At 36.8% G+C, this 14,575-nt stretch overlaps 2 protein-coding genes across 3 annotated transcripts in view; one reads left to right on the top strand and one right to left on the bottom strand.

The window, feature by feature from the left end:
- LOC128207736 (CLK4-associating serine/arginine rich protein-like) overlaps positions 1 to 14,575 on the bottom strand; it is a 59,484-nt gene that overhangs the window by 26,100 nt on the left and 18,809 nt on the right. For both annotated transcript variants that reach the window (XR_008256757.1, XM_052910849.1), the window contains exons 8-14: positions 5,305 to 5,401; positions 3,955 to 4,033; positions 3,485 to 3,558; positions 3,216 to 3,257; positions 2,438 to 2,617; positions 1,360 to 1,974; positions 731 to 856 (exon numbers count right to left, since the gene is read on the bottom strand). Coding sequence is in view for 1 of the 2 variants with exons in the window: in XM_052910849.1 (XP_052766809.1) it covers positions 731 to 856; positions 1,360 to 1,974; positions 2,438 to 2,617; positions 3,216 to 3,257; positions 3,485 to 3,558; positions 3,955 to 4,033; positions 5,305 to 5,401 (1,213 nt within the window). In the remaining variant the exon portion in view is untranslated. The remainder of the gene's footprint in view (positions 1 to 730; positions 857 to 1,359; positions 1,975 to 2,437; positions 2,618 to 3,215; positions 3,258 to 3,484; positions 3,559 to 3,954; positions 4,034 to 5,304; positions 5,402 to 14,575) is intronic.
- On the top strand, positions 7,348 to 13,471 carry LOC128207737 (uncharacterized). Its single transcript, XM_052910850.1, has 5 exons — positions 7,348 to 7,989; positions 8,523 to 8,829; positions 9,533 to 10,013; positions 10,651 to 11,080; positions 13,224 to 13,471. The coding sequence occupies exons 1-5, from the start codon at positions 7,914 to 7,916 to the stop codon at positions 13,319 to 13,321; spliced, it is 1,392 nt and encodes a 463-aa protein (XP_052766810.1). The 5' UTR covers positions 7,348 to 7,913; the 3' UTR covers positions 13,322 to 13,471.

The raw sequence follows: 14,575 nt of genomic DNA, 5'->3' as shown, positions 1-14,575 counted from the left end.
ACCTTGACCTTTGACCCACTGACCTCAAAATCAATAGGGTTCATCTGCTGGTCATGACCAATAAGCCTACCTAGTATGAGGTCCCTGGGTCAAAGCGTTCTCAAGTTATTGATCGGAAACCGTTTTTCATGTTAAGGTCACACTGACCTTGACCTTTGACCCACTGACCTCAAAATCAATAGGGTTCATCTGCTGGTCATGACCAATACACCTACCAAGTATGAGGTTCCTGGGTCAAAGCGTTCTCAAGTTATTGATCGGAAACCGTTTTTCATGTAAAGGTCACACTGACCTTGACCTTTGACCCACTGACCTCAAAATCAATAGGGTTCATCTGCTGGTGATGACCAATACACATACCAAGTATGAGGTCCCTCGGTCAAAGCGTTCTCAAGTTATTGATCGGAAACCGTTTTTCATGTAAAGGTCACACTGACCTTGACCTTTGACCCACTGACCTCAAAATCAATAGGGTTCATCTGCTGGTGATGACCAATACACATACCAAGTATGAGGTCCCTCGGTCAAAGCGTTCTCAAGTTATTGATCGGAAACCATTTGGTATTCCGACCGACCGACAGACAGACCGACCGACATGTGCAAAACAATATACCCCACTTTTTTCAAAAGGGGGCATAAAAATACAGCATACAAAATTAAAGCATGAGATATGACATAATTGCACAGGAATTCCCATGCAAAAGTTGCTGCTATTAAACACTGTTTATACCCTGTTTGAGAGGCAGGAGATTTGTCAGAAGACTTGTCGCTAGTCGCCTTGCTTTCATCTTCACTAAGGTCAGAACTGCTGGGGGTTGCCTCCCGTCTGTACGATCTCACCACCTTTACTGGCGACCTGTCAGTATAGAGAAAAATACTATCTGTGAGATGCCTATGCATGCTACTAAAACTTTTATCTAGTGTAAAGAGAAGTAGAAATGTGACCAGGGACCAACACTATTTCAACTCAGAATCCAGGAGCTCTATGCTTCTTTCTCCTTTATAGTGTAATACATCAACTGTTTTGTCCTAAAAAAACTTCAAAGGTCATGTTTATATATATTTTGCATCCTATGCATCTTAAAAGAGGATTACATAATGTTTTTGTTCATATATTTTGCATCCTATGCATCTTAAAAGAGGATTACATAATGTTTTTGTTTCTTTATGTTATAAGCAGGCTCAATTTGAAGCGAAGAGAATGATGTGTTTCTTGGTGAACATCAACCTTTCATTTAAATTCATATAACCTTGTTAACCTAAATAAAGTTCTGAACAAAAGGCCAATTATTGTGAATATAATATTAATAACATCATCCTGCAAAAGCTGCAAATAAACTGTTTTTAAAAATAACTTACTTTGACTTGGAAGCAGATCGTCTTGAAGACTTAGAACTTGCTCTAGAAGATGATGATTTACTTCTCGACTTTCTTGACCTATTGTTGTCCTCCTTCGTTCGTGACCTTGACCTAGATATTTTTCTTGATCTACTTCTCGATTTTGATCTACGGCTTTTTGACCTAGATCTCCTTGAATACGACCTCCTCCTATCTCGAGATCGTGACCTTCGAGCCCTATCATGTGACCTTGACCTTCGCCACCTATCTCTAGATCTTGACCGCCTGCTTCTATCTCGTGACCTTGACCTGCGAATTCTGTCCCTTGACCTAGATCTCCTTCCCCGTGACCTTGACCTCCTTAACCTATCTCGTGACCTCCTGTCCCTCGAGTATCTATCCCTGGAAAACCTTTCTCTAGATCTTGACCTTCTAGACCTTGAACTCCTAGGTGACCTTGACCTACCAGATTTCCTGTCATCTGACCTGGAGCGCCCAGATTTCCTGTCTCGTGACCTTGACCGTGAAGTTTTTGAAAGATACTCAATGTCCTTCGTCCTAGGTGAGACAGAGCCCTCTGGTGTGAGTGACTTTCTTAATCGCTGTCTCAGTGTCTCTGGTCTGGCTTTAGACTCACTGAAATAAGAATATGCCTATAGTTAGAATACAAATAAATTAAAACCATGAAACAGAAAATGAAAACAACATATAAGGAAATCTCTCATAAACAAAAATACAGTTAATCATATCTTCCTTATTATGATTAGGAACCAAACTAAATTTCTTACCACTTCACACAAAGATATTCTTTAAACAGTTGAGAAAGGTTTGTTCTATCAAGTCACAAAAGTTTGTCATACACAGCGTTGTATAAGTATTATCTTGTCTCTCCATTTTCATCACCAAACAAAATTTCTACACAACGTATCACTTTTAATAACTCAGTCAATCTATCCAAGAAACTCCCATATGAAAGGGTCATCTGAAGGGCCTATCAGACACCCCAAGATAACCGTAAATCTCTCTGTAATGAATCAAGCAAGCTGGCCGTAACTCGAGATACTCAGGTCAAGGAATAAAGTACACTAGTAAAACCGACCATGAAGCGTCTGGCTTTGTGTTCGTACTATCTGACTGAGCGCCGAAGCCAGGGGGTAGGGCAGGGCCCTGAACCACCCCCTCACCCTCATCACTCTCATTCCCGCCGAAGCTTGTGATGTACTTCTTCCGTCGCCTACGGGGCGGGCTGTGGGACCGAGATCGAGAACGGGACGTCGACCTGAAAATATTGACAACTATGAATATCTTCTCAGAGTGAATTCATAACGTTGATTATTGTATCATTTATTGTACATTATCAATGTTGACCTATGTAATGAATGTTTTTGTCAAAGAAATTAATGTTGTTAAAATTATGTTGTATAGTCCCATACTTCATAGCCATTGCTTTCTTACCTACATGTGTTTTATCAAAGTCTTGTGCATATTAATAAGCCATTTGCAGGTGATTTCAATTGCTTTTAATCAAACAATTATTTAACCTATTAAGATGCCTTAAAAAGCATAAAATTGTATAATAAGTTCATGAAACTCATTTAAATGTGACGTTGTCTACAAAAATGAGTCCTCAGTTGAGGTATTCCCGTTAACAACTAAAACAAATTTTAACCCAGACATAGGACTACAAAGCAATCTTAAAACAATATGTAAGATTAAATAAAAGAACTTTTTAATAGATATTAAAAATAGCTATCATGGCCTGCACAATCATAAGGATAGAAACATCCAAAAAGTGATAACATCATTGAATCCTCCACAGGTCTCATTTTCACTGACAAAATCATGTATGTTAAATTACATTTGAATGATCACATTACCTTCTGTACGGCTCATATTTCGGGCTGCTTCTGGCTGCATAACTAAAACAGGGAAAAGCTTGTTAATAAAGATTTTCACATTTTCTTATTATAACCAATTCAATAAACGATTATGGTCACCCTTTTTGATCCGAGTCGGTCATGAAAACTGTCGGATTATCCAACACTAGTAACTGGCTCATTGCTTGGCGATACTGTAAACTGTTTTCAGAACGTTTTGGTGTTCAAACATTCCACAAGGTTACTAGTGTAATGCCATCTTGTGTTACCTGGGTGGGCTGAGTTTTCTTCCAGCAAGGCGCTTCTCCTTGAACATTCGTCGCTCCCTGCGAGACTTCCGACCCTGTACAGGAAAACAAAATAAGGAAACGGTACACCTCGTGCAAGCAATATTTTTTTTTAGGTATTTTCCATAATTATGTTTGTTGCATAAAAACAGATATCACAGTAGGACTGTTTTAAGAACTGTAAGGAAAAGTCTGGCACAATACAGAATAAAATTGAAAAGAAGAGCTCAATTAAGCATTTTACACATTTTTTCTTGCGTTTATGTTGCATCAACCCAGTGGGGCATGAGAGCAAATTCAATCAAGCATACTTTTATTTACATTTTAAATAATTATTCATAACAATTAAAAAATATCAGTATCTTCTGCAATTGAGAATTCGATCTTTGTGTACTTGTTCTTATTCCTAACACTTATATAGTTATGTTTATATCATATATTGTTTTACTCACAGCGAACTGAGCCTTTTCTTCCTCTAACTGTTTGGCCTCTCTGATGGCTTCTTGTTCATCCTTGTCCCTTCGCAGGTACCTGGTTAATGGATAATACAAGTAAAGGCTGAAACCATGGATTTCATACAGGGTGTTTTAAAAACATATTACAACATTTAATAACAGCTTGATGAAGTATATTCAAGACAGATCTGAACCAAGGTATCTGGTTAATTATTAATACAGTACAACTATATTATAAGCCCTATAGTACAGCTGTATCTTCACAACTGTACAAAGGTATCTGGTTAGTGGGTTATACAAGTTAAGGGTGAAACCATGAATTTATTACGGGGCTTTTAAGAAGCCTTGTGAGGACTCTCCCTATTTGAAGCGAACTGGAGTGTCAATACAAGCAACTTATAAAGTTACAGCAAAAGGCAACCAGATAACATTTATTTATCAGTTAAAAAAAAACAACTTAAATTGTATCCTGAAGCAGTTAGACCTGTGGAAATCCGCAGAAATCCGCGGACAACTCACATCCCTGTATGTTCAAGAGGAATGTGTATGAAGTGTTTCTAGTGGTAAAAGTAGTAACATACTATTATATAAGTGGTTTTGGACAACATATTGGTGCACTTTACAATGAAGCTCAAGTACACTCCATGCATCCTTACTATCTTCACTTTAAGGACTCAACCTATTTATGTTTGCTGAGGGTATAATCTGTTTTCCTTGCTAAAATGGCTGAATTTTCAGGAGCTAATATGAATGTTTGCCCTGGTGATCTACGAGTAGTATTGATTCATTCACTGTGTAAAAGAAAATTGTGGTGGTTACACCTTCAGTGTACTGTACTTGAGACCTTACTCCAATTTTACAGAAGTAATTTCCTAAAAACCTCAATTTGGTTAACATTTTCTGTAACAGCCTAGCATGGTACTAAATAAGATTGCATTTATATTCTTTGTGAATCAAGTTGACCAATGAATGATGTTGTAATACACTTAAGTTTCATTTAAAGAATATTAATCAATAAAATATACTTCAATTAAAAAATTATATACATGATTTGGATTATAATTATGTACTCAGTGGAGCTATTACGTGAGTTTTCAAAAAAAACACTGTGGCCTTGAATATGATATTAAAATCAGGGAAACAACAGCAGTCACAGACTGCCATATCCCCCGCGGAACCAGAAACAGTATCAACTTTTAGACCAAACTTGTAAAAAAAATTGTTTAGCCCTTTTCTGTTACTGAAATCAATCTGGCATGATCAAAATCAGTAAAAATCATTAAATTGTCAGATATAAAAAGGCCTATACGTGACCTAGAATTTTTTTAACATGCCTAACATACTCACTTGACGTAATCTTTCTTTCCCATTCCAAACTGAATACCACACAAGTTCAGCTCCCCAATCTGTTCGTCTGTCAGGGTGTCCACATCCAACACCACATCTGAAAACAGACGGAGAATGCAGTCTGTGCAGAATGATAACCTGAGCAGACAATTCAATGTAGCACAAAACAAGTATGGGCCCTCAGTACTGCAGATCTTTACAATGTAAAAAGAAAGTACGAGCCTTCAGTACTGTACAATGTTAATGAAAGTACAATCCTTCAGCACTGTAGAATGTTAACAAACGTACAAGACTTTTTATACTGTACAATGTAAACAAAAGTACAAGACTTCAGTATTGTACAATGTTAACAAAGGACAATACTTCAGTACTGTGCAATGTTAACAAAAGTACAAGCTATCAGTACTGTACAATGTTAACAAATGTAAAAGCCACCAGTACTGTGCAATGTTAACGGAAGTACAAGCCTTCAGTACTGTACAATGTTAACGGAAGTACAAGCCTTCAGTACTGTACAATGTTAACGGAAGTACAAGCCTTCAGTACTGTACACTGTGAAAAAGAAAGCACTGGAAGATACCCAGGCCTAGAAGTCATTCAAAAGCGTTGGTTCACCCTTCATTCGTTCCTTACTGGATTCAGCATAGACTTGTTACATATAAATTTGGAAAAGCAGACACTCTAGAATTATTAAGAGATCTTAGATCATTGTCAAGAAAATTGATACTAATTGTCAGCAAAACTTTATGGACCCTCTAATACATCTAACTAGTGCTTACATTAGGGCCCTTTAATCACCCTGCGTACCACAAAATATTGTAAGGTCAGTAGTGTTGGGAATCAGTTCCAATTTTACAATCGATAATCGGTTCCACTCAAGTAACCGATTATCGATAGTACAATCGTTTTTTTAAATTACTAGATAAAACTTTAAGTGAAGTTTTATTCATGCACATTATGAAACTCTTAATCATTATATGCATATACGTTATGTCTATGATTGAAGTAATTAAGTGTTATATAAAAAAAATAATCATTTTTACATGCTCATTGTGGCTTTCATCTGCCATTTTGTAAAAGATTACGTCTGAAAACTTACTTATATATTTTTATTTTTTTTCGATGATCGATTGTAACCAAATACAATCGATTGTCGCCAATTTCAGGCCCAACCAATCGATTTTCGATTATAATCGATCATCCGAACATCACTAAAGGTCAGATATATATATCAAGCTGTAAATGATTAATGAATAGTATGTCAGCTTTATTTGAGAGTAAGATAGAGATTTCTTATTTCAAAAGTGTACAACTGATAAACATATTTTGAAACATTAACATTTAAACGTGCTGTCTCATGATTTTGGTATATATCTCATATCTTACTGAGATACCGTATTTAACATTGTAAACAGCATACAAGGCTTTTGCTGGGAATGATGTATGCTCCCATTGAATATAAATTGGGAAATATTACTTCTGAAGTTTTTATCTCTTTAATTAGTTATTCCTTATAAGGCAAAGGAGTTTAATACTTCAGTCCATTGTCCAGCGAATTTGTGTTTAGTGATTTTGTATTCTTTCATACCATTTGCAGAGTAAAACAAGAGGCACATCAGTGCCTGTGCTCCACTGGCCAAAAGGTTCAAGCAAAGACCACCTAACGAACATTTTCGTCAAGTTTCATAGAAATACAATCATCAATTTTTGAGGAGAAGTTATTTAAAAAATTTTTTTACTTTAATAGCTCTGGCTGCCATGTTGTGCAGTGGACCGAAATGATTTGGGCAATTTGAGTAAAGGAGCACCAAACAAACATTTCTGTCAAGTTTTATCGAAAAAAGGTCATCGGTTTCGACGACAAGTCGTATAAAGTTTTTTTTATTTTTTAGCTCTGGCAGCCATGGTGTGCAGTGGACTGGAACCATTTAACAAATTTTGGTTAATGACCATCCAAGGAACATTTCTTTTAAGTTTCATCAAAAACTGATCATCGGTTTCTGAGAAGATGTTCTTTAAAGGTTTTTCTATTTTTTTGCCCTGGCAGCCATGTTGTGCAGCGGACCGGAACCATTTGAGCAATTTTGGTTAAGGACCACCCAAGGAACAATTCTGTCAAGTTTCATCAAATCTGCCTATCCGTTTCAGAGGAGATGTCGTTTAAAGATTTTGCTATTTTTAGCTGTGGCGGCCATATTGTGCAATGGACCAGAACCATTTGAGCAATTTTAATAAAGGACCACCCAAGGAACATTACTGTCAAGTTTCATCAAAATCTGCCGAACCGTTTCAGAGGAGATGTCGTTTAAAGATTTTGCTATTTTTAGCTCTGGCGGCCATATTGTGCAATGGACCGGAACCATTTGAGCAATTTTGGTAAAGGACCACCAAAGGAACATTCCTGTGAAGTTTTGTCAAAATCCGCTTATCAGTTTCAGAGGAGATGTCGTTTAAAGTAAAAGTTTACGCACGCACGCACGCACGCACGCACGCACGCACGCACGCACGCACTCACGACGGACAATCTGTGACGACATAAGCTCCATGGCCTTCGGCCAGTGGAGCTAAAAAGCAGAAACAAGCAAAATTGAAAGAATGTGCAAACTGACATGAAACATTCACATACTGTCATATCCCCCATTATACTAAGTACAGAAGAATTGGCAGTGTTTGATACTTTGGAGGGTAAGTCAAACATGTATAAGATTAAAAAAAATATATTGAGAATGATTGATTGTTTCAGTGTAAGATCGTAATATATTTCACTGGGTGATCACCAAAAGCTTATATTATTTACTTTTGGTTTTCACAAGGTAAAATAAACTTCGATCTCGCACTGAAACAAATTTTTTTTGCCTAAAAAGGATATATAAAATTACAGTAAATATTTTTTTCTTTTTCAAAAAAAGCGCGCCTATTTATACATGAACGTAATGTCATTTCAGAAATGATATCCTTGAATTTGTGTCCCAGCCCTGTGTGCGATGATGTTCGATTTTAAACGATGAGTGGGCTAAAGCTCCCACCCTCATAGTTTAAGTAAATGTAACTTGCACTTTTATACCTCATTAGGACAAATACGGTATTTAAAGATAGATAATATGAATAATTGATCTAAAAATACTGATAAATGACCTTATAAAACGCTGCTCCTTTGCTTCAACCTGTTATAGCCCAAAGCCATAAACAGTGATACTAACAAACAAAAATGGCCACAGGATTTAGTGGATCAGAGTTACACGCTGGGGACTTTGAATACGACTTTCCTTGCACAGAGTGTCAGAAGCACGGACTGAACTCAGAGGCCGTATACTTCTGTCAACAATGTACCCGCCAATTTTGTGGCCCATGTTTAAAGCAACATGACCAGTTTTACCGAGGACACCCTATTCTTGGACCAAGGAAGAGGGATCTCTGGGGAAATGTTACAAGCATGTGCAAACTGCATCCAGGGGAGGAGATGAAGGTTTTTTGTAGAGACCACAGGCAAACTTGTTGTGTCTTATGTCTGGAGGAGCTACACAGGTGAGACAAAATACATGACAGTTTTATTTCTTGGATTCTATCATTATATTTTTATAGATCATAATGTTGTAATAAATTGTTCAGTGTGTGTGTACCACATGATAAATAGCGGCATCAATAGGCAATGTTTTGCTTCTAATGAAGAGTTTTAACAAAGATAACTTTACCATTTTTTCACCATTTTAAATGAAATATAGCGCAGTCTAGGCCGCTTACAGAGCCCCGCCTTCAGTCTTTAAGCGGAGTCTGATTGAGGGTTTAGTTTTTTAAAACATTTCGACAAACCTTTTTACAAAAGCGGCGCCTGATTGAGCACTGTCACAACATTATTTAGAAAACAGGTTTGTTGAAGTGTTTGAGGAAACTAATCACATAATCTAACACTGGAAATTAAACAAAGGTGGGGCATTTTAACAGGTATAGACTGCCTTTTGTTTCATTTAAAATAGTGAAGAAAAAGAATCATTGTCTTTGTTTTAAGTCTTAATTCAAAGCAAAATGGTGCCTTCCAATGTAGCATTTATGACATAATTTATCACGTTGTGTACACACACTGTTGTTTCACAATCGATGTCCAATAAATAAATTTAGACTAAACTAATTTTTTTGCCAGGATATTGCTTTAAAGTAGTCACTTATCCATTAACTTTTGAGCTATGGATTTCAGAGTCCTTATAACTCAGAAATGCATCATATTTTACAGGCAATGCAAGCAGGTCAAATTGTTACAACACATCGCACCCAAACCCACAAATCAACCAGAGTCGGAAAATAATGAAAAGACAACACACAATGATGAACTCCCTTTAAAACTAAAGGAGAGAGTGGCAACCACAAAGCATGATACATCGCCAGTGGTAACAGCCATACACAATAATAGGCCATATCCAGTAAAAGAAGGGAATTGCTTTAACGTTAAATTAGAACATGATCGATATCCTTGCCGTATATATGGTATAACAGTGCTGCCAAGTGGAGAGATCGTTATAACTGATCATTATAACTGTAATGTGAAGCTGTTGTCACCTAACTATGCCGTGATGGACCATTTTAGTACTGTTATACAGAAGCCATGGGATATCTGTGCCGTGTCTGACAACCAGGTGGCTGCCTGCACCGAGGGCCGTGAAATACTGTTCTTCAATGTCAAAAATTCCAAACTCGAGTTGGACAGAAAAATGCCTGTAATAGTTACATTTGATCATTCAACTTTAAAAGCAAGCTTGCTAATATAGTTATGGTATAATCATTGCTTGTATGTTTGGTAAAAATGAATAAGAAAATATATCACGCCTCCAACATAAATGATGCAATGCCATTGGTCCAGGACTGGTCACGCGGTGACCCCATATTTATCCATATCCAATAAATAAATGGAATAGATGTTAGCATCTTTAGATCAAAATAAACAGGTTATTGAGGTGATATATATGTTGCGGATAAATAGGTCAACCTAAGGGATGGGATATACGGCATGCATGGAACTGTATTCCATAATCTTTCAGTATTAAGCTTTTGAAACTTGATATTAAAACACAAAATGGTTTTTTTTTTACCAATTGTAACAATAGTAGTCAGCGCCCATTTAGTGAGAATGTCAAGTTTATGGAACCAGAAGTTCAGCTTGCTCAAATTCTGAATTTTATATAGCAGGGCTTGTTAAAAAATTTGATGACAAGCAATAGTAAAAGAATTTAGACTTGTTCATCCAAAAGTCTGATATCATTGACTGTTTAAGGCCCTATGGTTATTATTGATACTATTGTTGTTGTCACTTTGTATAATTACCTAATGTAAAAGCAAATATGTTTTATATTTCAGCTGGACGTCTGCTGCTACTGCATCTACAGCGTTTCATACATGGCAGGGCACCTGTACCTATCATCTGGTCATACCCTGTACCAGTACACATTGGCCGGGCAGAAGGTTAGAGAGATCAACCTATCAAATGGGTTGTTTGCTTTTAGGCTGGCAGTCAACCCAGATGCGGACAGACTCTACATTGTTGAAACTACTGATCACCAGCTTGTGACATTGAACATGAAGGGCCGAGTGCTGGCAAGACTCAAAAACGGGGACCAGAAAGGCGCCACAGATGTATGTGTGTCCCCTGGTGGAGAGGTCTTCGTGTGTGGGTTTGGGACCCACACCATATTACAGGTGGCCAGTAAGGGCAAACGTAAACTGGCCACACTGGCCATCGACGAGGATGGTGAAGCCACGCCAACAACATTGACCTTTGCATTTGACAGTAGGACATCATCATTTATTTTATGTCAAGATACTGATTATCTATTAGTTATAAAGGGGCAAAACATAAAATATTAGCCTTTGTAAATGAGGTTTTTCATAAATAGTTATCGTAGGTAACTACGGTACTTTTTTCCGTTACACTTCATACAGAACAGACAATTGACAGACAAAATTTTGTTTTAATGAATAGGCATGAGGCAGGAGAGACAAGTCTTCTTCCAATAAAATTGCATGTTACACTCAAATATTGTTCAATAACTTTACAGTGTCAGTAGTCTCCGTGGCCGTCTGGTCATGACTGCTGCCAAGTATTAATGTACTGAGAAGGGTGACCCAGTTCAACTCCGGCAATCGCCAGAATATTTTTCAACCATAAAGCATCTGGTACTTTGAGGAACCAATGAAACTGAGTCATTAATTATTCATGATTACGAGATTTTTCTAGCCAAATTGCCCATGGTACACAACAAAGCATAACGTAGTGTGTATCGGGGGGTATCCGACGAAGTTTATAGCTTTGTGACCATAAATTATCTACAGGGTTTCCGCCAGCCCTTTATGGCTTGTCGGGCCCAACGTGCCTTCCGCTGGCAAGGCCAATTACCGACACGCGTTAATTATGCCGACATGCTTTAATCCGCGTAGCGACAATCCTTATCAAAACAATCATCAGTTTTGACAATACACGATTTTGTTGCGATTGCAACGGTTGACTGACAGCCAGAAGGCGTGTCGGGACTATTACGACATTTGTATCAGCCATTCAGGATCGACGACAGCCTGAAGGCGTGTCGGTGAGGTTCAACAGTGCCAATTAACCAAACTCCTATTCTTTATCAGAATGGGAATGTGTGAAAAACACCACTGTCGTAATTGCGACCTTCATCCCTATAATCATCTATGAACGCAAAGTAAACAATAAGTGTTAATTGATTTCGGTAACATAAATCATGTGTCGTTTTATTTTGTTTCTTAATCCCGAGTCCGTTTGTTAACCAATTATTAAATTATAATTGAGAACCGTGTTAAGATATCTGTGTTATTAACAAGGGTTATGCTATGCCGTCGTATGTAATTGAGTCGCGTTCCCGTCTTTAAAAGTGTAAATTTATATTTTGTGTTGCTTATTATTAACCTTTGATTATTTTATCGTTCTTTTAATTGATTTAGAAAAAAGATAAATAAATCTGAAAATACACATTACATTCCCTTTAAGTTATTATTTAGCCAACCCGGCTTTAAAAATATTAGCTGTTGCAGCTTTAAATACGAATACACGAGCAGTCGCTTTGCTCCGGGCTCTTTTGTGTTCCAGCATGCAGCGTGCTTTACACGTTTTGCGGTGACGTCAACGGTGTCAATATAAATAATACCCGCACTAAACGAAACATGAGTCGATCAATATCGTCAATATTTTATTGTCGGAAAACTTGAGAAATACCAATAAACAAGGAAGAGAAACCAATAAACCTTTTCACAAATAATTTTAATGTTAATCGGATTTTAGTTGGTAATTCTAAATCATGGGAACATAACTGTAAACTTGTTTAAAATGCAGGAAATTGCACCATTTTGGATACGAAAATATAAAAAAAATCGACGTCAGGAGGGGACACCACTCCCAAACCCTCCCCTTCCGACATGCATTATGAAATTCCTGGCGGAAACCCTGATCTAGTTAAAAAAGCGCCAAAATATCGCTATTTTTGTACTGATAATTAAAGTCAAACGAGTTTTGAATTATAATGCATTAAAATTAAAAAAACAGGAAGGGTCGGTAGGATTTAAAAGAAATAAAATATTTAGGCTTTTTGTAGCAACGGTATTGTCATCATTGGGGAATGGTATTAAAAACAAGAGGCACATCAGTGCCTGTGCTCCACTGGCCAAAAGGTTCAAGCAAAGACCACCTAACGAACATTTTCATCAAGTTTCATAGAAATACAATCATCAATTTTTGAGGAGAAGTTATTTAAAAAATTTTTTACTTTAATAGCTCTGGCTGCCATGTTGTGCAGTGGACCGAAATGATTTGGGCAATTTGAGTAAAGGAGCACCAAACAAACATTTCTGTCAAATTTTATCGAAAAAAGGTCATCGGTTTCGACGACAAGTCGTATAAAGTTTTTTTTATTTTTTAGCTCTGGCAGCCATGGTGTGCAGTGGACTGGAACCATTTAACAAATTTTGGTTAATGACCACCCAAGGAACATTTCTGTCAAGTTTCATCAAAATCTGATCATCGGTTTCTGAGGAGAAGTGGTGTAAAGGTTTTTCCTATTTTTAGCTCTGGCTGCCATGTTGTGCAGCGGAACGGAACCATTTGGGCCATTTTGTCAAAGATTTTGTTGAGATGACCCTTGTTATTAAGTCTCATAAAGATTATGTCAAAATTGTGACACAGGCAATTTGTGGACTGACGATTGACTAACATGTAATCTTGTCTTGTCATATGACAGGCGAGCAAAAAATTACAAACCATTGTTTTCCAAATGGAAATGGAGACGTTTATTATTGTTTTTTGCGACTTTTAATGGCGACACGTCTTTTAAATAACCAGTTACCGAGTCATTTTCACGTTTTCTTTTCGCAGCCATGCTTGTTTTTCCGCGGGAAATTATCTGGAAATCGACGAGACGTTCCGAATAATCGCTGTCACTAAAAACCGACAAGAACCAACAACAACAGAAAAGAACCCTCAACCTGAAGTAATATAAGCATTTACTGTCTTTTTAGTTTTTAACTTAAGTGATATCGATTTTAATCACTAGTTACTGATTATCAAAATATATTTATACAAGCAGCATTCAACACGCATCCACTTAGTCCTGCATAAGACCATCTTTTTTTCACTTCTGATGTGATGTCGGGTCTTTTGCCACTCGCGACACGTTGTCGCTGTTTAAGATATAAGTTTTTCCTTTAAACTATAAATATCGACCCAAAATAATGCTTAAAAGTTAAACAATTAATAAACATTTAATCTGAATAGATTATGAAGCAAATATCTAACCTGAACAAGAACTGACGAGATAGAATCGACTTGGTGTTTCACTTACACTTTTCGGCCATTTAAGTTACTAAAAATAGCTGTTTCATAAACTTTCAGAATGTCACTTAAACGAAAATTAATGTTCAGTCTATATATACTTTCCTATGTATAAATGTAAGGTTTTTAAATTGATCTTTTTGTGAGAACTTTATGCTTATATGTTTACTCATAAATTATTATTGTTTAAAAATTATTTAAAGATGCTATACATGAAAAATTAAGACATTATTTTTTTTACTATTAAAGGGAGGTAATTCAGTAGTAAAATGTAATCAAAGCTATTAAAGCATGGCATTTCTTTTCTAACCATGTTGATATTATTACAGTCTATTCAAGATATTATTACAGTCTATTCAAGCAAGATGCCTTTTGTTTTTACATAGTACCCATAGGTTCTGAAAAACAAGGAGCACTATTCCCAACAGAAGGATGTCACTCCCT

Source organism: Mya arenaria, chromosome 11 (genome assembly GCF_026914265.1).
Source record: "Mya arenaria isolate MELC-2E11 chromosome 11, ASM2691426v1".
Classification (NCBI taxonomy): Eukaryota; Metazoa; Mollusca; class Bivalvia; order Myida; family Myidae; genus Mya; species Mya arenaria.
The sequence above is the reverse complement of the archived record's forward strand: the minus strand, read 5'-3'. Positions and strand labels throughout refer to the sequence as shown.

Bases quoted from the DNA above. Each gene is read 5' to 3' on its own strand.
- LOC128207737 (XM_052910850.1), top strand. From the start codon at position 7,914: ATGAAACATTCACATACTGTCATATCCCCCATTATACTAAGTACAGAA. The intron at 7,990-8,522 runs GTAAGTCAAACA...AAATGGCCACAG, and splicing joins AGTGTTTGATACTTTGGAGG to GATTTAGTGGATCAGAGTTA. The intron at 10,014-10,650 runs GTAATAGTTACA...TTTATATTTCAG, and splicing joins AGTTGGACAGAAAAATGCCT to CTGGACGTCTGCTGCTACTG.